The sequence below is a fragment of the Lissotriton helveticus genome, chromosome 1_1 (genome assembly GCF_964261635.1).
Source record: "Lissotriton helveticus chromosome 1_1, aLisHel1.1, whole genome shotgun sequence".
Lineage (NCBI taxonomy): Eukaryota > Metazoa > Chordata > Amphibia > Caudata > Salamandridae > Lissotriton > Lissotriton helveticus.
The window spans coordinates 501,335,513-501,361,544 of record NC_136057.1 but is presented as its reverse complement, the minus strand read 5'-3'; the positions used below and the strand labels follow the sequence as shown (position 1 = coordinate 501,361,544).

At 44.3% G+C, this 26,032-nt stretch overlaps 1 protein-coding gene across 1 annotated transcript in view; it reads right to left on the bottom strand.

The window, feature by feature from the left end:
- Nucleotides 1-25,698, bottom strand: part of PRMT8 (protein arginine methyltransferase 8) — a 755,104-nt gene extending 729,406 nt beyond the window's left edge. The window contains exon 1 of the mRNA XM_078654149.1: nt 25,227-25,698. Coding sequence (XP_078510275.1) covers nt 25,227-25,295 — 69 coding nt within the window. The 5' untranslated portion in view covers nt 25,296-25,698. The remainder of the gene's footprint in view (nt 1-25,226) is intronic.
- Nucleotides 25,699-26,032: the final 334 nt, after the last annotated feature.

The following is a 26,032-nucleotide window of genomic DNA, read 5'->3' as shown; positions in this document are numbered from 1 at the left end:
CACTGCTGATGATGTCACATATTACATCATTCATGACATGCTCAGTGACATCATCAGCAGAGGATTGCGGGTTTTTTGGCAACGTGCCTTATCCACGGTTTAATAACGCTGCCTTTTGCTTTATATAAGTTTTCAAATTGTATGAAATATATACCAATAGGTCGTTATGAACCTTTAGGTAGTGCTTTTCTTCATGAGGTCTGGTCGCTTCCATACACATACAGATGTTTCAAAGATGATCAAGAAGTTTATCTGAATGGAGAGGAATGCACTGAGACGCCAGATCATTCACTAATGTGTAGGCACATACAGTTACACGGTTCATGCAACAAACACCGACCAAATATGGCTTGCGTGTTGCAAGGCACGCCAGTTCCTGCTATCATCCCCACGTTCAAGTTGTTGGAAAATGGTAGTTATTTGATGCTCAATAATGAAGATTGTTCTGAGTTAATTAAAAGTATTCCTTTTATCGTAACAGTAAGTGAACGGGTTATTTGCTGCAGAAATGTTCTATTTCCTCCCACACATGAACATAGGGAGTTTTCAATCTGGCCACAAATACCAACCTTGGGACAGATTTCAACGGCATGGCAAGAATAAGAGCTCTTTTGTCTCAGAGAGAGGTGGCCTTGAGTTCGGCCCGTGAAACTTTCGTGCTTCACATAGCGAACACCCGTACAGAGGTGCACACACTTTTCAATTCAGATTTGCCTTTCAAATTCAGCAAGATGGTTCCGACTATCTTTAACGCATCCTCCGCAAAGTCCCTGGCGCACTTTTTTAAAGTTGTTACCAGTGGTCTCGTGACTTCATTTGAGAAAATCTTTGGACTCATCCCTGCTTCCTTTTCTTCTATTTTCTCCACTCTGGTTCGTGGATTGGCATTTTTACTTGCATTACCAGCGGACGCTCTTGTGCTTTTTTACATTTTTAAATATGGATGTCCCTCCTATGCAACCTCCCACCCTGCAGCTGCTGACACTGTTCCGCAATCGCATGCTAGAATATTATGGCATAATGCCGTTGGCGATATTAAGCACGGCATATGGATTATCTTTTCGATTCTCCTACTTCACCTGTGTCCAGCCTGTATTTCACTGCCTGACCTGTGATTTCGATTGGGCCATTGATTTGTGTCTCTGCGGACCGGTTTCTCCTGACGTCGACTTTAATCAGCTGATGACTCCTATCATTACTCACGAGTTGGTTTGTCCTGGCGAAAGGATTATGGCTGTGGCATTGATGCATGGACTACTTGGTCCCTGGAATTTACTGGCGGCAGCACAGTCTTTCTTGGAACAGAGCTTTCTTGAAAACCCACCGAGCTGTCCTCTGATGGTGATAGAGGATCCGGTGCTGGGAGAGCACGTATGTTCTTTTCCGCTTTTAAATTGGATGGCTGAACTGTTTTCGGATGAAGACGGTGACTTCCTATTGGAGGCTGTTGCAGCTTATTTTGCATACACAGTTATGTCATAGACCTTTTTCATGTTTGATATGCTGAGTACTAGCATTTCATTGACAATTCATTGACTTATTTGTCAAGTTTTTATTATTTACCTTGCCTATTGGCTTAAGACTCGATAAAGTACTTGGCTGTTTTATTTTTCTTTAGCATTAAATTTTCCTAGTTTTTAATGCTTTACCTTGCGGACCGTCCACATATAAACTTGCAATCTGCTCTCATGAGATGGCACTTCTATTATCTTATTCAGTTCGTTTCCGGATCATGGGGAGGTGTCATCTAGGTCCTGGATATCTTTACACCGTGTTAAGTTAGCATGGGCTCATTACCGGTTTAAACGCCATTTTTCCTTTTTTGCAACTTCTGCACACGACACTTAGTTGTTGCTTTAGCTTTCCACCTAGTAGTTCATCGTGGTTTACATGAGAATAATATGTTATTGCTCTACTATCTGCTTTGCTTGTTAAACTATATCTGTACAGCGAGTGCTAAAGTTTCAAGAACAACACGATACAGAATTGTTATGAGGTCTGATCTCCACGACTTCATACTCATAACATAAGTGCAACTTCTGCCAATTCTGGGCATGAGGCGGGTTTTATATTGCTTTGCCGAACACACATACACAACAGTTGATGCGGCTCACATGAAGAGAGAGCTGGTGTATGCTGATGTGATTCCTTCAAATCTAAGACACTAAAGTATGGGCACGCCCTAAACCAACACAAAGAGACCTTCTTAGCAAATAATATAATATGTGTATTAGGGAGGGTGAGATATAAGCAGCCGCGGGCCGTGGAGGGAGTTACGGTGAGGCAGGGAGGCGGGGAGGGGGAGAAGCAGGGTGGAGCCCTCTCTACCTTGCCCCTCCCCCTCCCCGCCTCCCTGCCCCACCGTAACTCCCTCCACGGCCCGCGGCTGCTTATAAGTGTTGCTAACTCTTATTCATTTACAGCATGTTAACATACTATCACCATTCGCTTTTTATGTACTAGTAACTATGCTGGTAATTTTGCTACTGATAATATGTGTACTTGTATTATCTAAGATACTACGCCTGTGAAGACGGCATTAGTAAATAAACATTTCAAATACACATGTGTTCTTCTTAACTCCATGTTCTGGTTTCTAAGAAATATATAACGACCGACTGTTCATGAGTTCCACGTATCCTGAGGTACTATAAGTTCATATTCTGGATTGTCTAAACATTGAGAGTTTGTTATATCCAATGTGACACTGTACCTAGCTTGCTAAGGAGTTTTTGATTACTAACGTGAGTTTTGGGACACCCTAATTCGCCGAGGTTCCAATCCTCTGTCCACAGTTCTGTGTGAGAACAGAAACCCTGCGACAGGGGCACCCCCGACCCTTGCTGGAGCTTCATCACACTTGCGATACAACTCCAGCAATGCGCCACCTTTACGGCACAGATACATCACGCATCTGTGCTGTTTTTGCCCCATGATGCGCCGCATTGTAAATGCAGCACACCATAGGTGACGGAACAGCGGCACAGAATGACTAACACATCCCTGGTGATGCGCCAGTCATCATAAATGTATCCCTATGCTTCTTATCTTGTTAGAGATGAACCGCCATATGTATCATCAAAGTTTTTTGCATTTCCTAAATAGCGAACTTTAAGGAATAAATAGCGATTCTTTACCATTCCTAGTTTGCGATGAGCTATTTGCTAATTACAAATTACCCATTCATTTCCTTCATTTCCATAGGGCGGTTGGACTCACTTTTAGCTCGAACGGCTGAATGGATTTTCACGAAACTTGGCAAAATTGTAGGGACTGGTAGCCCGATGTGCCTTTGTTATGTCTCAAGATATATGCTCCAGTGGTTTTTACGAAAATTAACTTTGAAAAATATATATTGGGCTACATTGGCCTATATATATGTTGGAGCCCAAATGTAGCCCAATGTAGCCCAAAGATGGCCGCCAGACACACAAAAAAACAAATGTAGCCCAAATATCAGCCAGATGTAGCCCAACTATAGCCCAGTGACAGAATGACCAATCAGCTTCGCAAACCTCCGTTACGCGAAGCGGAGCGCTGTTAAAGATATATATCTTTTTTTGAACGTTAATTTCTTAAAATCCACTGGAGCACATATATTGAGACCTAGCAAAGGCACATCGGGCTACCAGTCCCTAATATTTTGCCAAGTTTCGTGCAAATCCATTCAGCCGTTCGATTATTTTTATTATTATTTTTTTTTGCCCCGCGGGGCCCTTTTAAAACCTCCACATCAAACCTAGGGGGTCAGCGAGGATCTACTATGCCCCCTTATAGTTATTTCCCCCTTTGTTTTGACCTCCTCTTGTCTCTCGATCCTACCGAGAGACAAGATGGCGGCCGCTACGGACTGTTTGGAATGTTGACAGACGCCGGAGAACCAATCAGCTTCGCTTCACAAAGCTCCGTTGCGCGAAAAGTACGCGTCCTGGGCCGCTGCCCAGTCCGCTGTTACAGATATATATCTTTTTTTAAACGTTAATTTCTCAAAATCCACTGGAGCACATATATTGACACCTACAAAAGGCACATCGGGCTACCAGTCCCTACAATTTTGCCAAGTTTCGTGCAAATCCATTCAGCCGTTCGGGCTAAAAGTGAGGCCAACCGCCCTATGGAAATTAACATGGGAAAAACGCGTTTTGGGACCCCCCTTTTTTCTCGGCCCCCCCTTGACGAACCCCCCCAAAATTTTCAGGGGCTGCTCAGAAACAAAATGTGCCATTTTCCTGAAAATTTCAGCCAATTCCGTCCACAAACGCCAAAGTTATTAGACATAGAATTTTCAAAAATCCCATAGAGAAAAAATCCTAACTATATATACCTACTGGCGACCGCCAGTAGGTAATATATATATATATATATATATATATATATATATATATATATATTCACTGAAAAAAACGTGGGTTATAGACCATATATAGTTAGGAATTGGCATTTACAAAACCTAATTTTACTCACACAAAACCATTGAAATTCCATATATAGTTAGTTGCACTAACTATATATCGCGCACCCGCATTCCACTGCTGATGATGTCACATATTACATCATTCATGACATGGTCAGTGACATCACTGATGACATCACTGATGACATCTCAAATGACATCACTGATGACATCACTGATGACATCATCCAGTGACTGTGTGTTTCTGTAAAGTTTAAATATGTTTTACATATTGAAGAATGAGTAGATGTAGAAGTGTCTGGATGAAGGATTTAGTAGGTGCGTGACTGACTGTATGAGTGAGTGATTAAATGTGTCTCACTGAGTGCATGGGTTAGTGACTAAACTGTCTTAATTTGTGCATCATTATGTCTGTTGTTCTGTAAACTGCTGCATGTGTTGATCAGTAGCTATATGAGTAACTATATGGGTTATTGATTGATTGTCCAAGTATTTGTATGGGAGACTGAGTGTGTGTGTGGCTGGCTGGGAGATGTGTGACTCTGTGCAGATCAATGTGTTCTTGTATCAATGATTGTATAAGAGAGTAAGAATGTGTTAGTATATGTTTAAAAATGTAAGGTACTCTATGTTTAACTGTATAGATTAGAAAATGGAAGTGTGATTGATTCTTTACAGGACTGACCAGGTGTGGGAGTAACTCCATGGATGAGTGGCAGAGTGTGAGTGTCTGTATAGGTGTATGAGTGCATATGATAGTGTTGTAAAGATGAGTGATTGTATGTATGAATGATTGTATGGGTGAATGAGTGAATGTGTGTGTAGACGTAGTAATCAGTGAGTGCGTATGTAGTAACTAGTATTGGTGTGTCAATGGTTTAAAAAATTATATTCTGTATTTAACACTGGGTGTAACAGAGGTTATATTAAAGTGTGAGGAGATGCATTGTATTGTCACATGAATTATATCATCAGTGATGTGACCATTGATGTCAAATGAGATGTCATCAGTGATGTCATCAGTGATGTCATTTGAGATGTCATCAGTGATGTCATCAGTGATGTCATTTGAGATGTTATCAGTGATGTCATTTGAGATGTCATCAGTGATGTCATCAGTGATGTCATTTGAGATGTCATCAGTGATGTCATCAGTGATGTCATTTGAGATGTCATCAGTGATGTCATCAGTGATGTCACTGACCATGTCATGAATGATGTAATATGTGACATCATCAGCAGTGGATAGCGGGTGCGCGATATATAGTTAGTGCAACTAACTATATATGGAATTTCAATGGTTTTGTGTGAGTAAAATAAGGTTTTGTAAATGCTAATTCCTAACTATATATGGTCTATAACCCATGTTTTTTTCAGTGAATTTTCAAGGTTTTGTAAATGCTAATTCCTAACTATATATGGTCTATAACCTATGGTTTTTTCAGTGAATTTCAATGGCTTTTATTAGCAAATATCAAAAGCTTCAAAATGTCAAGTACGTGGTAGGTAAAAACATTTTCGTGTTTATGCACGCTGATGTGCTTTGAACACTGCCCCCCCCCCTCTTTTCTTTTAGGAGTATTCTCTCTTTGCAGATAGTGAAGGGTAGGTAACGCAGGCCTTTGCCCCCGTTGTAATCCGTCGTGCCTGCTTCCCTCTCCATTTGATTGATTGTTATCCAAGCATTTACTGTTTTGGAATTGGTTCTCTTTGGTTCATTCTCTATTTACAAACAAGCACAGAGTCGCAATACTCTGTTTAGTCTTTGCAGATAGTGAAAAATCGTTAAAAAAAAACAAAAGGAATCAAGCAAAATCAGTAGGCCACTAATGGGATCTCTTTTTGACCTCGCTAAAATAGAAACATTAGGAACAACCCCTCATGAGAAATATGAAACTAGTGAGAGGAACCGAGCTCGACGCCATGATGGCTGCAAGACAGCTCGGCTCCGCCGCCCACCCCGCCCAAAATAACGACAAACCCTATGCAAATATTATAAATATATACAACACACCCGCAAAGTAACAGGGTAAAACGTTTTATTAAATAACTATTTACATGGCAGCCTGCTGCAACATCGATCCAAATGCATGCCGCCGTTCCCGGGATTTCTCCCCGACTACTCTGTGGCCTACGAGATGGAGAGGCCGGGGCGTTGACTAGGCGGGGCCTCCGGCCGCAACCACAGCGCCAACGATCGCTGCTGACGGAGGGGAGCCTTGCCGGTGAGACCACTGATCTGAAGAACCGCTGCCTGCGGTGCCTCCCTGAGCCGCTTGACGGAGGCCCCCGAGGGGCGGTGTGGTGGCGCGGACTCGGAGGGGGCGCTTGGCTCCTGCCCCCTCCCCAAGTCTTGTTGCCCTGGTGTGGCCTGAGATCGCCCCCGACATAGGTGGCCGGCTCCCGGGGTCCGGCGGAACTTTTTGCCTTTTGGTGACTCTTCCATTCTGGACCTTGTCCCACAATCCGTTTGACCTGAAGACACGTCCTGCGGTGCCCTGGTCCGACCATCACATATACCTGCGCCAGGAGACGGCGTGGGGTGCACTGGAAGGGAGAGGCGGCGCGAACGAGCCTCCCCCACCTCCCCAGGTGGAGGTTTCTCAGCTGCACCCCAGCACTTCACTCGGCCAGCTGAATTGCGCCCGCTCTTGCAGCACAGTGCCTTGCTTGGTCACCTGAGTTGTGCCTGCTCTTGCTATTACAGCGTCTCACCCGCCATCCGGCTGAATTGCACCCACTCTTGTGGTACAGCGACAGGTGGCTGCCACGGAGCTCACGAAATGGCGGTCGGCTCCACAGACTTGGGCCTGGCCTGCAAGGATGGCTCTGGGCAACCCTGGAACTCGGACGCTTGACTGCTAGGGCATGGGCCCCATTCCCAAAAGCATCCCCTCAGCCTTGAAGATTCTACAAGAGTCACCGGGGCCCCCGACTCCCGCAGACTTCCGGTGGGGAGCGACTGCCATGATTGTCGCGGAATGGCCACGACGTAGCCACGGGGTGCTCTCATGCTGACGCCAGCTTCAGTCTGAAACATCCAGAAACACTGTAGACTACCAATTCGATCAGTTCCGGTGGAGCCCCAACGTGACCCGGTAGAGAAGAACTTGCCCTCCCCTCTTTGACTGATGGTTCTTGTTGCCTGTCCCTTCTGTTGTCATTTAACAGAACTTTTTGGACTGCTGAAAGGGGTTCTGTTCCGACCGCTGGTTGGTGGAGACATTTTGACTATATTCTGGACCTGCCCGGCCTCGCCCAAAATGGCGTCGGTATAAATGAGACTCGCAACTCCTTGATGTGTACTGGTTGCTCAGCCTTGATATCACGAGATATGTATGCAGTTTTGGAGCACATGGCGGGCGGGGATGGATACTGATTGAACATTTGCACATCCCTATTGATATTAAGTTCTGATGTATTATTCATTACTGTACTATTGAAAGTTTGAATTAACGTTACTCATGGTACTTTTCCCGCAAATGTATATCTAGATAATTTCATTGTAACTGGTCCTGTCGTACTTTCATTATAAAATTAATGTCCACCGATTCCGCAACTGTTAGACACCTTAATTCCTGCAACCTAATGGCCCGCCCGTTACGTTTTTCTACAGTGTAAAGGTCCCCTCATCATATACGATTCCAGTTCGCTCCGTGGCCGGCCCACGTGGTTGTAGGCCCGTATTTGTATACTGACATTTTTGCAAAAAAAAAAGTTTTCGAAGGAAGTATGGAATCAGCGTCATTACAATCATCTAGGTTGGTAGGATTTTAGAATAATGGCTGTTATTCCCAAACAATAGAAGACAGATAATGCAGACCCTTTGCCTGAATTTTGGATTGATTGAAATTTGTATCCGTCACACCTGCCCTTTTTCCAGAATTGTTAGAAAATGGTCGACCGTAGCTTAAGGTATCTGCCGAATGTAAGGTGTGGTATTTTGTCCCATAAAATAAGACTAAATGAGAAACAAATACACGAAGAGGGAACTCGAATTTAGAGACAAACAAAATGAAACATTTTTTGGCATCATAAGAAGGCGAGGATATGTTACACAGAAAAATAATGCGAAAGGGATAGCCAAGATCTGTTGTATCACACGTTCCTGCAGCTAGTCTGATAGATGGTAAGTAGAAGCTTTTTTGTGTTTGCGCCCGCTGACATCCTCTGAATGCTGTATCCCCCCCCTTTCTTTTCTCCTCTGTAGGTTACATCGGAGTTCCGACTGAAGAATGGAGTGGACATGGACCGAACCGTGCTCCATGTAGGGAAAGACATAGACAAGCGCTGTGAGATATTGCATGGAGTGCAGACCATCACTGTGAACGTGAAAAATTGTATAGTGTGACTGTGCGTACATGCCCTGATTGTATGGTATGAATGTGTATGTATTCCATATGCCCGGCAGATAAACGTTCTGTTTGCGCAACTGCCGCGTTAGAAAACAACATCGTGACGCGTCGCGTAACCGCGACATATCGCGTTGTCGCGTAATGCGTCATATGACGAGCCGCGTTAGCGCACCCGGAAGTGCTCCGGTGCGCGAGGCGCGAAGCGCAGCTTCCCGGAAGCGATACGGAGCGCGGCGCGGAGCGCGTAACGTAAGCATAACAGGTCATGTGACTTGTTAATAAAACTTTTCATTGGTTCATTTCACTTTTGGGTTCCTAATGATGTAAGGCTAGGTCATGTGACCTAAAAATAACACTTTTCATTGGTTTAGAACTATTTTTTGTCCCAAATGATGAAAACCCCTCCTTGTTTCCTCACTCTGACTTTCATCTTTGTGAGAGGAAGACCTTTTTTCATCAATTAGCAATGGCAAGTGTTGTAGCGTCAGCTGGTGCATCCCCACCACCACCACCACCTCCTAGGAAGAGAGGACCACCTCCTCAGGTGGTGGTTGAGCAAGAGGTGCCCCCCCCCACCTTCTTGTTGCCTGATTCGGCCAGCTCAATCGATCGAGCATGAGACTCTGTTGTGATCTGAAGAACCGCTGCCTGCGGTGCCTCCCAGAACCGCTTGACGGAGGCCCCCGAGGGGCGGTGTGGTGGCGCGGACTGGGAGGGGGCGCTTGGCTCCTGCCCCCTCCCCAAGTCTCGCTCGGCCAGCTGAGTTGCGCCCACTCTTGCGGCCTACGACATGGAGAGGCCGGGGCGTTGACTAGGCGGGGCCTCCGGCCGCAACCACAGCGCCAACGATCGCTGCTGACGGAGGGGAGCCTTGCCGGTGAGAGCCACTGATCTGAAGAACCGCTGCCTGCGGTGCCTCCCTGAACCGCTTGACGGAGGCCCCCGAGGGGCGGTGTGGTGGCGCGGACTGGGAGGGGGCGCTTGGCTCCTGCCCCCTCCCCAAGTCTCGCTCGGCCAGCTGAGTTGCGGCCACTCTTGCGGCCTACGACATGGAGAGGCCGGGGCGTTGACTAGGCGGGGCCTCCGGCCGCAACCACAGCGCCAACGATCGCTGCTGACGGAGGGGAGCCTTGCCGGTGAGAGCCACTTATCTGAAGAACCGCTGCCTGCGGTGCCTCCCTGAACCGCTTGACGGAGGCCCCCGAGGGGCGGTGTGGTGGCGCAGACTGGGAGGGGGCGCTTGGCTCCTGCCCCCTCCCCAAGTCTTGTTGCCCTGGTGTGGCCTGAGATCGCCCCGACATAGGCAGCCGGCTCCCGGGGTCCGGCGGAACTTTTTGCCTTTTGGTGACTCTTCATTCTGGACCTTGTCCCACAAGCCGTTTGACCTGAAGACACGTCCTGCGGTGCCCTCACAATGCGGCCTGGTCCCTGAATGTGTGCAGGGGGACGGTATTGATTGGATCAAGATGGCGGCTTCACACAAAGCTGACTCAAGTGTTGCTGCTGATGCTATGCAGACAAAAACTGGTTTTCAGTTTGTACATTCTTCAGGATTTTTCCATCCAAGGCTGGTTGAGAGTTTGTAGAACGATGGCTTCAGATTTTCAACATACTACTCTTCAACATTCTTCATAAATGTAACAAAGTGAGACTCACTAGGAGAACGGCCGTTTATCTTTCCTTTCAAAATGCTGCCAACAATATTTTCTGAATGGAAGACACCATCTTGTAGCATAAAGGGCTGCATCAAGGGTGGTATTGCCCAGAATGTCTTGTTTTCTAGTGCTCGTAATGACGAAGCCAGAACTGCCGAAAGGGATTCTGGTCCTGCCGCTACTTATTGGAGACATTGAACTATACTCTGGACCTGCCTGGCCTCGACCCAAATGGCGCCAGTATGGGAGCGACTTGCAACTCCTTATGACGTTCTAGTTACTTGGCCTTGACGTTATGGGGGATGTATGCGGTCTTTGTGCACATGGCGGGCGGGGAAGGGTACTGACTGGGAATACGGACAACCCTATTGATGTCGATTTTTCATTATTGATTATTGTATTAATAAAGCTTCGAAGTAATGTTACCCATGATACTCGCCCATGGTGTGCGTATGGACGATTTTATTGTAACTGATCCTCTTATACTTTCAATAAAAAAATCAACCTTCACTGATTCTGCAACCGTTTGTCACGTTTAGTTTTTTCAATTAAATGGCTCGCTTGTTACATACTCCTATACCCCTGGCTTTTGAAAGACACCATCTTGTAGAATAAAGGGCTGCGCCACCTGGTGGGGAAAACCTACTGGAGAATAAATACAACTAAGCAGAATTGAAGTGGTGTGCGGCGTCTTCTTGATAGAAGAATACTTGCTATAATGATATGTAGAGAGGTTGTCCCGACCCTCGCCACCAGCGTCGGGGTCCAGTTCGAGGGTGACGTAGGTGGACTACGGGTGCCGAGCGTCGAGGGCGGTGTGCCGAATACGCTTCCACCCCCCTCCTGAGACCCATGGTGTTTATTCATAACACCCCAAAAGTGCAGAAACGATCAGTAGAAGCCTCCTAAACCAGGAGTAATTAGGAATAAGTTTCTATTCCTAATTTTTTTACACTTTTTAATTTTTCACACTCACGTCCCTAGGTAAGGATGGGCCTTAGCGTGCCCATACCGCCGGGGTTTTTCACACCCAGTCCTGATGATTTGCTGGGTAAATTAACACCGTTTCAATGGCAAGAAACATGTCGACTACTCTGTAGGAACCCACCACTCAATTAAAGTGGACTGGTCCCTCACATTTTTTTTAAATCCATTGTCTTTAGTGATCATTTAATAAAGTGTTATCTCAGATACACTACTGACATTTTTAAACCTCCATCACCCACTAATTTACATTTGCACGCAACACGCCCTCTACTCGCTCCGCAGTAATTCTGGCGTTGCAGCACACCAAAGAGACACTCGGTCTCTTTGGTGGGGCCCGATGATGAAGCATGTCATCACTAGGTGGTGAGTGAGGGCCTTCCTTAACATCCCAGTGTGGCTGTTTTGGTGCTCCCGTGAACGGCATAGTCCTTTCTCCATGGACACTCTTCTTTTGTTTATTGAATAAATACAACTAAGCAGAATTGAAGTGGTGTGCGGCGTCTTCTTGATAGAAGAATACTTGCTATAATGATATGTAGCGAGGTTGTCCCGACCCTCGCCACCAGCGCCAGCTAACAGGACGCTCCCCCCGCTTGGGACATTTGCTCGTCAATATATATATATATAAATATATTATATTACCTACTGGCGGTCGCCAGTAGGTAGTTATAGTTATAGTTAGGACCTATTATTCATAGGAATATCGCAACATTCTATTCCCAATAATTACCAAAGAATGTTATAGTTAGGATGGCATTTTATCCACACAAAGCCATAGAAATTCAGCAGTTACATGTATACTTAGTCATACTTATGTTAAGAAATTGTGACCTGTTGCCTTAACTTACTCAATGGCTAGAGTTATAGTTTATTCAGATAAATCTAACTGTATGCATAACTAGCTGCTGAATTTCTATGGCTTTGTATGGGTAAAACATCCGCCTAACTATAACAAACCTGTAGTCTTTGGTTTTATCAGTGAATTTCTATGTTTTTTCAAACTTGGCCCTAAATACATGCAAGATCTGCAGATTTTAGGTTTAGGTGGAAAATAAAGACTCGTCTATGTATTCTATGGGGTCACCATACCTCTATCCTGGCCCCTTATATGTGTTTGACAATTTATTTTTAACACACCCTGCTGATGCGAGAAATAAAATTGCGGTCAGAACTTTTCTTTCAAGCTGTGGCCAGCTAATCAAGGTCTTCCTTTCCCCTCTGGATTCTTGGATCCTTCGCGTCCCTAGTTATCTATATTTTTCAACCTCTGATATCTCTAAAACTACTGAACAGATTAGCACCAAATCACAATAAGCATGCTTTATGGGTCAACAACTAGCTTACTGCCAGATTTGGTGTAATTCCATCTAGTGGTTCGGGTTGCACTAGTGTTCAAAAATTGAAAGAATCCAATAGATTAGAAAGGGGAAAAGGTGTTTTGGGACCCCCCCTTTTTCTCGACCCCTGCTTGATGGATCACCCCAACACTTTTAACACAGCAGCTGAACCAACTAAAGTGTGAGTTTTGAAAATTTCGAAGATTCGCTAACCGGCGCCAAAGTTATTGGCAAAATGAAAAATGGTCTTCCTATGGAATCTTTAGTTCTAGCTATAACTACCTACTGGCTATATATATATAGAGAAGAAAGGCCAGTCGAAGAAGGAACCAACAAAATACAAGAAAAGAGACAACAGAAGAAATTTGAGAAAAAATAGGGCCTACCAACATGGAAGGAACTAGTGAGATGACAGTGATTAATTTAACGGATATGACTCTCAACACTGAGGAAAAACAACTACTAGCTTTAGGACTCTCCTTTTGCCCGAAAGCTCTTTCAATTACACAAAGTTACGGGTCAACATTTATAAGAGTGTCAGAAAACTTAGCCTGTTTGTCGCAGCCGCGATTTCACGGCAGTGCGGCACTTCCGCATAACGGGCGGGGCCGCGTTGGCCGTTGGACGTGCGCAGCTCTACGAAGATAGTGCTTGCAACGTCCAACGGCAGCACTTAAGGCGTTAAACTCCGGAATTTTCATGCACAATCTAAACAAACAAAGGCAACAAACATTGAATTATCTTCTGTAGGAAGCAATCAACCAATACGGAAGAGAGGCACAGACTCTACCAAAAATCAGGAATCACAAGAACTGGTGGACACTCTCTATGAGTTAATACAAGAGGGGAACCAGGTCAGTGGAACCAATGTTGAAAATGCACAGAGCAGGTCAACCGTGCCATGTAAGACACCATTCAAACCACCGTCCTCGTTCTATCCACTCATGATTAAGGACACTATCGATATGTTCCAAGAGCAAGTAATTACCGATTTAAAGAGCCTGAATAGATCTGCACACAAAGCAACAGCCCAGATCACGAAAAACAAAAAAGAGCTACAATACCACCAACTAATGACAAAAATCGGAACTAACAAAGAAGTAGTGGTTAGAAACGCTGACAAAGGCGGAAACGTGGTATTATGGAAAAGAGAAAACTACCTCAAGGAGGCAATAAGCCATTAAAGTGACCAATCCTGTTATTCCTACAGTAATAAAATGATTTTGAATGCAGTGCAATCAATTTTTCGGATAATATTTATGGCTTGGCGAGAAACTGACCTACTGACAACAGAAGAGTATAAATATTTGTGGACGACAAATCGAACAATCCCAATATTGTACTTTATACCAAAAGTGCATAAGGACAAAATAAACCCTCCTGGAAGGCCGGTCATATCAGCCAAAAAAAGCATATTTGAAAATACTTCAGTATATGTGGACTTCTTTTTACAAGAACATGTCCAGAAATTGGCCTCCTACATCAAGGATACAGAGAACTTCCTAACTAAAATGAAAAATTTCCAATGGCATGATGAGTACCTTCTAATCACTCTAGACGTAGCCTCACTGTATACGTCCATCAAGCACAAGGATGGACTACGAGCTTTGTGATACTACCTGGCAAGAAGAGGACCTCCATATGTAGAGCACAGCAAAATGATTATCAACATGGTTGAAATGTGTTTAACAAATAAAATTGTTATGTTCCAAAATGTTCTGTAACAGCAATTGCCGGGGGTTGCCATGGGAGCCAGTTTCTCCCCCAACTACGCGTGTTTACAAATGGGCTGGTGGGAGGAGCTGGTTCTCATGGCAAACTACTCTGAAACACTCACCAATCATGTTAAGTGCTGGTGGAGGTTCATCGATGACCTGTTCTTGGTTTGGCAGGGCACGGAGGGAGATGCACCTGAGTTAATTGATTCAATTAACAACAATGAGTTGAATCTAAACTTTGCCTCCAACATTAACAAGATCAGTACACTATTCCTAGATGTTGAGGTGTATGTTGATCAAGGGAATGTGGAAACTAAATTACATAGAAAACCAACGGCAGGAAATGCAATCTTACATGCCAGTAGTGCACATCCCAACCACCTAAAACAAAGCATACCCTATGGTGAGCTACTGCGTATAAAACGGATATGCAGTAACAGTGAAGCGTTTAAGGTGGCACAACTTAAATGTGTTACCAGGTGCAAAGCCAGAGGCTACAGCGACAAATGTTTAGGGAAGGCCCTGACAAAGTGTAATCTTATTGATAGGGAAACTTTATTGAACAAAAAACCTATACAAGCTACTCCTGATGAGAACTTAAGCAGTGTCAGGTTTATTCTGGAATACAATTGACAGGATGTAGCAATGAGAAAGATTATCAATAAAAATTGGTATCTCATAAGACAGGACCCTGTGATTGGTAAAACAGTTCCCAAGCGGCCCTCTATAACATACAGGAGAAGTGTATCCATGAAAGATATGTTAGTGGATAATGACCCATGTGGCCCATCGGCCAAGAGATCCTGTCTAGCCCAAAGACAAGAATTTTAAAGTAAAGTCTGCAAAGCCTGCCAACATGGGGTGTCTACTACCGACTATTCGACCCCCTTCCACGGGCCAAACAAGGAAATTACTAAGACCTTAAATTGTAAAACAGGCCTTGTGGTGTATGTGTTGGAGTGCCCGTGCAAACTAAGTTACATCGGGAGTACCATCCTACCGGGGCACAAACGGGTACTCCAACACATACGAGCCATCAAAAATCACGATCAGGCGTATCCAGTGGCACGCCACTTTCAGGAACAGCATGATGGTAATCCAAAAGACCTCAAATATTTCCTCATTGATTCAGTTCCAAAAAAACAAAAGAGGAGGTGATAGGGAAAAATCCCTCCGTCTATTAAAGATGCATTTTATTTCAAATCTAGATAGCAAGCATCCTAATGGACTGAACAGCTCGGAGGAATTTCATGCCAGCCTATGAGGTCAATGGCGGTTGCCTCTTTCATAAAAATATAGTCAGTCAAGGTCTTCAAGCAGTTATAAATCCTTTTAGGATGAATCATACATGATTCAGCGTGAAAGGTAACAACCCAGGCACTTAAAATACAGACTATTTCTGTTTCAGTAAAGTAAACAAAAAGAAGTAGGTCTAGATTCAATTTTTATTGCTTGCTAAATAAAAGAGTTCACATACAAATATCTAATACAGATCATGTAATATTAAGAGAAGAGATTTTACATTAAAAAATCAGCAAAATTACAACAAAAAAACATTCAATACACAATTAAAACAATATTATATATAAAAACATATTTAAAAGTGAACTCTTTTATTTAGCAAGCAATAAAAATTGAATCTAGACCTACTTCTTTTTGTTTACTTTACTGAAACAGAAATAGTCTGTATTTTAAGTGCCTGGGTTGTTACTTTTCACGCTATTAATCCCTGACCCAGGACTTACAGTATCCATCCTTTTAGGGGGTCCTTGATATATACACGTCATACATGATTCAGTCCTGCTTTCAAACATGACAAGCATAAGTCCGCTCAGAGTATTTACACTATAGACAATAGAAAGATTCTCCCTATGGTCTTTTAAAGTCACCATTTCTTTTAAGTTGACACAACTTGCACCTTTTTTTGCACAGGCACGAATGAATTGTAACTTAAAGTCCGCTTTAATGTGAAGGTGGGTATTAAGTCCATTTCTAAAAAAGCCACTTTTAGAAATGTGATACAAAAGGGGATGATGGACGGAGCATTTGAACAAATCAAGCACTCACCCCCAGTCAACTGATCTGGGTTTAATCCATCACCATTCTTTAGTTCACTCAGACATGGCTTGGCAGTTCGGGCTGGACTGTTCCCATGAGGCACAGGGTCAGACTGATTTGCATATAGCCATGTCTGAAATGGGGTGGCTGAGTGGGCTAAAGAATGGTGATGGCTTAAACCCAGATCAGTTGACTGGGGGTGAGTGTTTGATTTGCTCAAACACTCCGTCCATCATCCCCTTTTGTATCGCTTTGTTCGCCCTAAGTGTGGCAGGGTATGCTCAGACGTGAGTCCCTTGCTCACTTGGACACTGGATTCAAGATAGCCTGGCTGATGAGGATTATGAATCCGAAACCGGTCCCAGGATGCTTGTTTCCGGTCCATGGAAGACATGGCTTGGCAGTACGGGCTGGACTGTTCCCATGAGGCACAGGGTCAGACTGATTTGCATATAGCCATGTCTGAAATGGGGTGGCTGAGTGGGCTAAAGAATGGTGATGGATTAAACCCAGATCAGTTGACTGGGCGTGAGTGTTTGATTTGCTCAAACGCTCCGTCCATCATCCCCTTTTGTATCACTTTTAGAAATGTGGCATTTTTTGTCCCGTTAATTTGTGCCTTCTGCCAGTTTCATGGGTCAATTTGTTTAGCACTGGAAGATCACTCAAAAGTACTTCAAACAGCACTTGCACTGTTTTGCATTACTTAGCACCCAGGGGGCATACCATGGGTGGAACATGGGCATTCCCATGTAACCAGCCAAGATTTCTGACGTTAAGCCCTATTTACTTAAAAAAGGAGACAGGGTATAGCGTGAGAAAATAGTGCCCATGTCAAATAGGTGCTGTGGAGGAGAAATGTTTTAATTTCTTCTTTCTTTTTCTCTCTCCTTCTCATGCAGTGCAGTGCAACATTTGTGGCTGCTGCCATGTGTTCCATGAGAAACTAGTAAATCTGCCCTCGGTGTCCAGTTTTAAACTGACATTTTGTCCTGGCAAAACAAACCTTTTTCCAGGTTTAAATATTTCTTTTGTTATACTTGTAACTCACTCCTATGGTAGGCCCTAATTTCCCATAAGACAAGGTGCATGATATTGAAAAAGTAGGAAATGTATAAGTTATGTTACATATCTTGGGAGTTAAAATCCAACAAAGTAATTTTTCACTGTGACAAGGCTAGCTCTCACATAGGTTTTAATTAATTTATTTTGACAGTTTTATAAAGCCTAAACATGGTTTCAACAAGGAATCAGAGTGCTGTACATAGAGAAAGCATACCCATTGCATGAACTATATAAATAATGCTTTACTGACAACACCATAAGCAAATTCACAGATGGACCATAACCCACTACATAAATCCCATAAATAATCCTCAACTGACAGCAACAAAAACACATGGATTTAATGGATTTCACTTTCATTGTCAGGTCTCCTGGCATCTTGATTAAATGAGACTGATGATAACTGTATCTCAGTGAGAGAATCTCGGGTGTCTAACAGTACCATTGTCTTCCTGGTCCAGACCCTTATGTAAGGACTAAGGAATCTGTTTAGTATGTTCTGTTTTGCTTCTTTTTTTTTAAGGTGGGGCTAAATGGATTAGACCGAATCTCTATCAGGAGAGAGATCCAAATCCTTCTGGCAGATCTGGTGAAAGTGCGGGTGTAGGTTTTTGTTTTTTATATTCTTGAAGGTTCCAGCAAGAGGAAGTTGGTGGTCCTTAGGGAATGGCTGTCCCCTGAGATCAAGATTTTTTGTGCGAGGTTCCTGGGTTCATCTTGGTGGAGGGCTTTGTGTGTCATGCTGCTGCAGTGGACACTCATACTACTTGTTAGCTCCTCTGTAGGAACCACTTAAAAAAATTATACATTGCTGCCTACCTTTTGGTTGCTCTTTGGGGCAAGGAAAATCCCAACTCAAAAAGCCTCAAGAAAATCCGTTTAAAGTGTTGGAATAGAAACAGACAACAAAAGCACCAATAAGGTGATCACAGAACTGAACGGCAAAAATCTTCAGGAAGTCATTGCTCAGGGCTATGGTAAACTTGCCAGCATGTCCATTGGTGGAGCAGCAATGGCATTGGCAGGTGCTGGTTCTGCTGCCCCAGTTGGAGGTGCTGCTGCAGCTGCTGAGAAAAACATAAATGCATGCTATATTCAGCTGGATCCTAGCTTTGAATGGGAGTCAGGGAAGATGCAAGAATGGGGGTGTGATGTAGTCAAACCTTCTCTTTCCTGTTATTAGTCCTGCCACTGCATTGAGGGTCACCCTGAGTAATGTTGTTTGGGATTTTGGTAATCTTGTTAATGTTGCATTACCATAGTATATTCTGGATACAAGTAATGATTGCACTGTGGCCTTGAAGGCTAGTGGCAGGATGAGTTTAGGAGGTTGAGCAGGAAGCAAGCACTGCGTGTGGATGTGTTCTTGCAAGTTAAGATACTTATCCAGGGTTATCCCAAGGGATTTTGTTGATTTGATGATTACCGGTTTGCAACTGAAGTTAATGCTGGTTTACACTATTACCTTTGATAGGCTAATTTCGGATTGGGGGCACTTAAGAAAATGATTTAAGGACTCATTTTAAGGGTAATTTAAAACCCAACCTAATGGTCAAGATGGGTTTCATATTACTATTATGGAAATCACACTTTTGAACAGTTGTCATTTTTCTTCCTAAAACCAAAATGTTTCCCTGCCATGGTCCAAGTGTCACTTGAGCCTTGATGGCACCCCTCAGGTATGATATGTTTTGCTTCTAGACAGTGGACTGGGAGTGAAGACGAGGACTCCTGTATTGACATGATGGCCTGTGGAGCTGTACCTAGCCCCTTCCTAAACTCCAAAGGGTGTCTACCTTGTCACTTGCAGATGAAGCTGTCATCTATGACAGCCTCTGGCACTAAACCCAGTGTTAGAGGAACTGACCAGAACTGGTTTAGGGCGTGACACTGGGTACAAATGTTTACCCCACAGACCTCTCCTCAGAACACTCTTAGACCTGTGAAGAATAAGAAGAAGGGCATCCCTGCTGTCTGAAGAACTTGAAGGAAGACTGGACTTGCTTGCCTTGAACCCAGGAGCCCAGACATGATTCAGAGGGTCACTTCGCTTACCTCCTGTTTGGGCTACAGGGAAACAACAAGCTTCCAGAGGCGTCTGCCCCCCTGAACAGTTGACACTGGACATGCTCTAGACTGTGCATGACGCACAGGGTCAAGACTGATTTGCATATGGCCAAGTCTGAACTGGGGTGGTGTAGTGAGCAAAGTAATGATGGATTAAACCCAGACCTGTGACTGGGGGGTGAATGTTTTGCCATTGTGCAACATTCTGTCCATCAATTGTTGTTTTTGCACTGGACTGTGCTGCTGGCCTCTGCTGGAGGGAGTCCTAACTCCCAAATGGTGCCTTCACAGGGACCCCACACTTTAGCAACCCACCTTTGTGGAGCCCTGCTTTGGATTCAGCTTACCACATCCACGACTCATTGACAATCTATTATTCTCCACAAAAGGTTTTAAGTCCAAAGGTAAACTTTCCATCGCGAGGAACCTGATTCCTGTATCCAAACTGCACTCTGTCACGGTTGGTCTTAACGTTTGACCTTGACCCAGTCTAGTGCGACCAGACAACTGTGATTGGAGCTTGGTGCTTTTAGGCACTTTTTTAATTCAAACTTTAAAAATGTATATCTCTGGTTCTATTTACTTGATTTTTGGTGTTTTGGTGTCTTTTTATATATTAACATTTGCTTTATTTTTCTGAATTGGCTTACGATTTCTCTTGTTTTGTGTATTCACTATATTACTCTGTGAGTACTGCATAAATACTTTGCGCATTGCCTCTAAGTTGAGCCTGACTGCTATGTGTCAAGCTACCCAAAGGTAATCCATCGGTTTACTTAGTGACTTTAGTAATTCATTCTGACAGGTATTGTGATTATTATTTGAGATGGGTTCTCTCCCACCCCCTCAACTAATCCGCCAATTTCTTGCATATGGGCCCTGTGTTTTCGGTGTTAACCCTTTTTATTTTATGATTTGTCCCGAGGAGAATGCCATTATTCGCCATGCACTGTGATATGCCCTAAGGATTACCTGTAATATTGTGGTATATATTGATATGTTGTGATTGAGATAACCTAAAGGTGTACATAGTGAGCTTATCAGAGATAATTAACGTTTTTTTAAGTATCTGGTGTGTGTTGTTGGGAACTGATACCAGCTTTTAGTAGGATCCTAGATTGAGCAGGGCCCACTTCAGGAGGAAAGACTAAACCCATTGAGGCCTACGGGCTGGCAAGCCCCGGCATTAGCCTTGGTTGAGTCACTGGTTCATGCCAGAGCCCAATGACCAGTATGGAGCTACAATAAACTTATATGCATGTGGTTGTTGTATTTCCTTGACATACATGTGCACACCAAACCTGGAAGTGCTAACCCACATATCAATGTATGCCATAAGTTATGCCAATGAATGACTCTAAAATATGCAGTCAGTGGAATGTGGCTGGGTTGCATACACTGCATTTACTTTAGTTGCGTTCTGATAAATTGATTGTATTGTCACTGATGTAACTCGTTAAATCATGAAAAACTGTTACTAAAGGTAAAGGATAGGGAGTTCAAGCCAGTGCTTCATTCATAAGATAAGTGATTGTGCACAAAATTGTTCTCAGAGGCTGCAGTCGATGTTGACGAATGCCGGGATTGCAGAATATCAAGGCTGCTAAACCTTGCTTCCACCTCATCTAGCTTTCTTCCACCACCACAGACAACCTGCCCTTATTATTTCATTCTTGCAGATTCTCTTTCATTGCTGCTTTTTTCCTCTGTCATTGTTCTTAGTCTTTCTCTTTATTCTCCTATCCTCCTTATGTGTTTTTCTCTCTCTTGCTCTGGGTCAAAGTCTGTCAGTAAGTGCTAGTCACCAGAAATTAATACCAGTAGACCCAATCTGCAACCATCTGATCAAATTAAGCATTCATTCAAGCTGTACAGCTACTCAAATTTTGCATTTACCAGGTAGTGTAAACGCTGAAGATGCCAACTTCTGTAGTCATTAAAAACCTGCCTTAAATGTATCGGAAAGTTGCTTGATATCAAACCACCCTTGCTCCACTGACAAGATCCAAATGCACAGACAGTTTGATTCATGTATCATTTATAGTATCTTTATCAAATGGGTATTAGGTGCATGACACAACCAGACAGAAATGTACAAAGTGATAATCCGGGCCAAGATAGGTTTTAGAGGAGAGAGTAGAGCTAGTATTTGAGCATATAGCGAAAGGTAGGGAGAGTAGGAGAAAGGCAAACATTGAGAAAAACAGTGACAAGCATGCAAGAAAGTGCAGAAAATGACAAGAATGGAGAGAGGGCACACACAGCGCAGAAGCCGCAAGTCAGTATGAAGAGAAAGAAAAAAGAGTTTTGCTGGAGGAAGAACATGCAGAGAATTAAACGCCATAAACTAAAATTGGATAACAATGCACAACAATAATGCCATTATTGGTAAACCAATATATAGGTGTCTCACTTGGATAAGTGTTTCTGCATTACGGAACATTAAGATAAACAGACTCAAACAGATCAGTGATAAATAGGGGCACTGCACAAGGGGTGACGGTCGTTGACGAAGAAGCAAGAGTACACAGACCTCCAACTACTTGGAAACGACAGTGGGAAATGGACATGGGCATGTGGATTGAAGAGACAAAGGAACAGGTACTGGCCAATAAACTCAAAAGGTCTATAAAGGAAACTGAGAAAAGAAGAAAACTGGAGATCAAGAAACAGGCATGATATCCTGAAAGCATGGGTAAGGACAATAGTACAAGGAGACACAGGTAGGCCTGGGGGGAAGTTTGCGGAGTTCTGACCATAAAACTCTGACACATTACGCAGAGTTCCACAAGCGGCGGAGTGCATTACAGTGTGATGTTCACACTGATTTTTTGTGCCGGATGTCTGTCCCACACTGTAAAGTCAGTGCTAGTGGCACCAGGCACAGCGCAAGAATGTGCTGCTTTTTTATGACGTTCAAGTAGATTTTCTACTTGAGTGGCAGCTTCTTCAACGTGAATGGAAGGTTTCTCATTGCAGGCGATAGCGACCAGCCGTGACTACCCACATTGACAAATCTCCCCAGGCGGTGGTCTGGGGTAAGATTTTCCTCGCTTGTGCTCAACGCTGGTTAGGGCGATTGAGGAAAAAATCCACTCCACAGAGTTTTTCAGAACTCTGCATGCTACGCGAAGTGCAGAGTGGGAAAAACTCCACAAGCTGAAATTCACACCCAGGCTTAGACACCGGTCAAACAAGAACACTGCCACAACCCAGAAAATTTGTACTGGGAATCAAAAACACTAACATGCACATTACGGGAGATGAACAGATAACTAAGGAGACAGAACTGTAGGACGCGAACCAAAAGACAGAGGAGGAGGGCATAGCCAGTGATTTATAAGGTACAAAGATGGAAGCCTGGACAAATACACAAACACCCTGCCCAGAAAATCACCATGGATCCCAACAGAGCATCTTATGGTAACAGGTAAAATCAGTCGCCAAAGTTGTGATTTACAAACACCACATAGAAATTCAGAATATTGGGAAATCTGATACAGGAATTCTATTTTGAAGTGCAGAATTGCTGCAGCATTCTGAGTTTTTCACTCAGGATTTAGAATTTACTGCCGGAATTACACCTTTTATTTCTACAGGTATTGCTCACATTTTCTCTGCATTTTTGCCGTTCTTTCCTGATGAAATATTGACGGAGAAAAACTGGTGTGTTTTCATACAATACTTGTAATACCGATATGAGCACAAAATTCCAGTTTCCATCTATTTAATAATTACAATAGCACTCATGCTAAGAGTCTGAGTCCTCTGCAGCCACTTCCTTGATTCAACTGATAGCACTTCTTCGGAAAACTAGTCAGACTTCAGTTTATGATGGAACCCTTCAACCCTTTTGGAAAGCCATCCTTAGACTTCCAAAAGAGCTAGTGTCCTTTTAATTACATGTTTGTACTCTGTGGTTAGAAAGTAACAAAAGAAACAATGGAGGGTGTGGGGGTGGACAGAGAACGACGTCAAATAATGTTTGCATGCCTCTGTGCCATCAGCTGGCCCCTTAGGTGTGGATGGTGTTCAGATACCCCGCTGCACCCATGGCTCTGCTAATGTGCCTCTTCCGCTGCTTAATGGGAGCAGCAGGCGCACGCGCACCGCACGGCGGCACTTCACTGGTGCATCTCTGATGCTATTTATAGAAACCCCTTTCACTGGCGGAATGCGTCTCCTAAAAGGAAATAAATTCCAGGCGTACAAATCTGTGAAGGCGGGAAGAGGGGACTCAGGATGGCCGACCTGGCGGCACCCTACCCTCACAGCACGAAATGCACACAAGGAGGGCCCCAAACTGAAAGTGCATGCCCGGCGCTTCTCATAGAAAGATGCGAACCACACCATCAGCGCCGGCAATAAACCCTGTGCGGGATAATTGTCTAGCCCTTTAGGGAAAGATTGAGAAATGTTCGAGCAGTTGTGCAGCATAAAGAAAGCGTGTGCATGGAAGCTCAAAGCGTTTCACCGCCAGGTTGAGAAAGGAACTCCAGGCGGCTGTGTCCTTGGGTAAAGTAGCTGGAAATAAACGGAAAGCATTGCATTTCCTCGAATACGTAAACGTGCAACGTGAGCATCGAAGTTGCATTTCTGCTCTCATTTTAATCGCACATCATCGCGTTTATATGAAATCTAGAGGAAATAGTGATGGGTTAGTTCACGTGAAGCGTTATCTGTGTGCTTGCTGCCTGTGCTATGCGGGAGGAGCATTCCACTGCGGTGTCCCTGTGCTGCACACCCCTTCGACATCTGCGGTTTGTTTACAAACCGGTCCAGTTCAGGACCCTGGACAGCTCGCGCTGCTTCTCGCCTGCTCAGAAAAACCATCGCGCGCCACTGCAGTCCGGAGAGCGTCGTTAGCCGCTCTGTCTCTTCCCGCATTGTGCAGGCACGCGAGCCTTCAGCTTTCGCTCTGCAGGGGTTGGACGTCCCAGAGCAGCTGCTGTAGAATTTGAACCACAGCCTCGATTAATACATGCATCTAAAGACGGGCATCGCGATGCAGTCGAGCCACAACTCACCTGTGGAATGAGATCTCGCTGTCTATGAGCAGGTGCACTTTCAAGTTCACGTGAAAATATGGGATGCTAAAATCACTTCTTGAATGCGGAATGCGGATGCGCTATCAGCATTTATCATACAGAATAAAACAAAGTGTCATTTTATGTCAGCTCAAATGTACGCGATGAGGAGCTCAGAAAGGGACCTTTGTAGCTAATGCGTGAGTTGTATCTGTGTAAATCACTTCCTAACTCTACCGTGAGCACTCAAAGGATCTGAATAACAAAGAAGTACTGAAACACTGCATTGACTAGATGTACATAAATATAATAGCAAGGTACACAGAGCGAGGTGGAGGGATGTTTGGGGTTACCATTGAGGTAGGCAGGCGTACAGGCAGGTAGATGGATGGTTGGATGGGTGGGAGGATGGATGGATCACGTCTGTGTTTTGTGCACAGTTAGGCAGGAAGTGTCCGATCAACTCTCCCATCCCTTCCACCCGTGCTGCAGTGTGCTCCTGAACTGTGCTGTGTGTGAAAGATTCCCCCCTTCCCATCCTACCTCAGCGCTGTCGGACTCCGCCATTTTCCTCCTCAGGAGCAGGCAGCGGGAGGAGTGCTTCATTCCCATAAGAGCTAGGCGGGGAGCGCTTCAAATTTCCGAAAACAAAACCGGCAATCTCCGTACTGCAGTCTTGTGGGAATTCCTGTTCGAACTGCACTTGGTCTCATAAAACACCGCAGGGTAAGGTAACTGCCTGCAGACGTTAGAAAAAAAACTGTTGGAACTAAGCGCACCAAGTGGAGCGCCACAAAAATGATCTTTAACGAAAGTATAAAAAAGAAAAAAAATCAAATAAGCGTTGAGTTGGTGCGCGCCCTCATCGGTTCACGATCCCAGACGAGAGACGGAGGATCTCCGGAAAGCAAACAATATGCAATAAAAGCATTGCCCGGTGCTCCCTTATTATTTCTCACGGGGAAACTTGGATTCTAAGAATAGAGCTGGCTTATTGCAGAGCGGCGCCCCATCCTTCCCCCTCTTGGCCGCGCGTTAGATGTGGCGCAGCGCGAGCCGGCTCTGAACTCGCTCCGCAGCCCCTGCCTTTCAGAGGAGAGCAGACAACTTTTCTTCTGTCATAAGCCCCACTTTCTTGTTCCTCTCTGCCAAAGCACCGCAGCCGCCGCGAGATCGATTTTCTGGGTCAGGCCGTCAACTCTTTTCAGCTTGACTTTAATTTTATGAAGGGCTTGAAGAAGTTTCCGTGAGGTGGAGCGAGAGAGGAACGCAGAGAGCTGGGAGGAGAGAGGGAGAGTGAAAAAGATCCATATGCAGAGAAATTTCTCTCTCTCCCGCCCCTGTCTGTG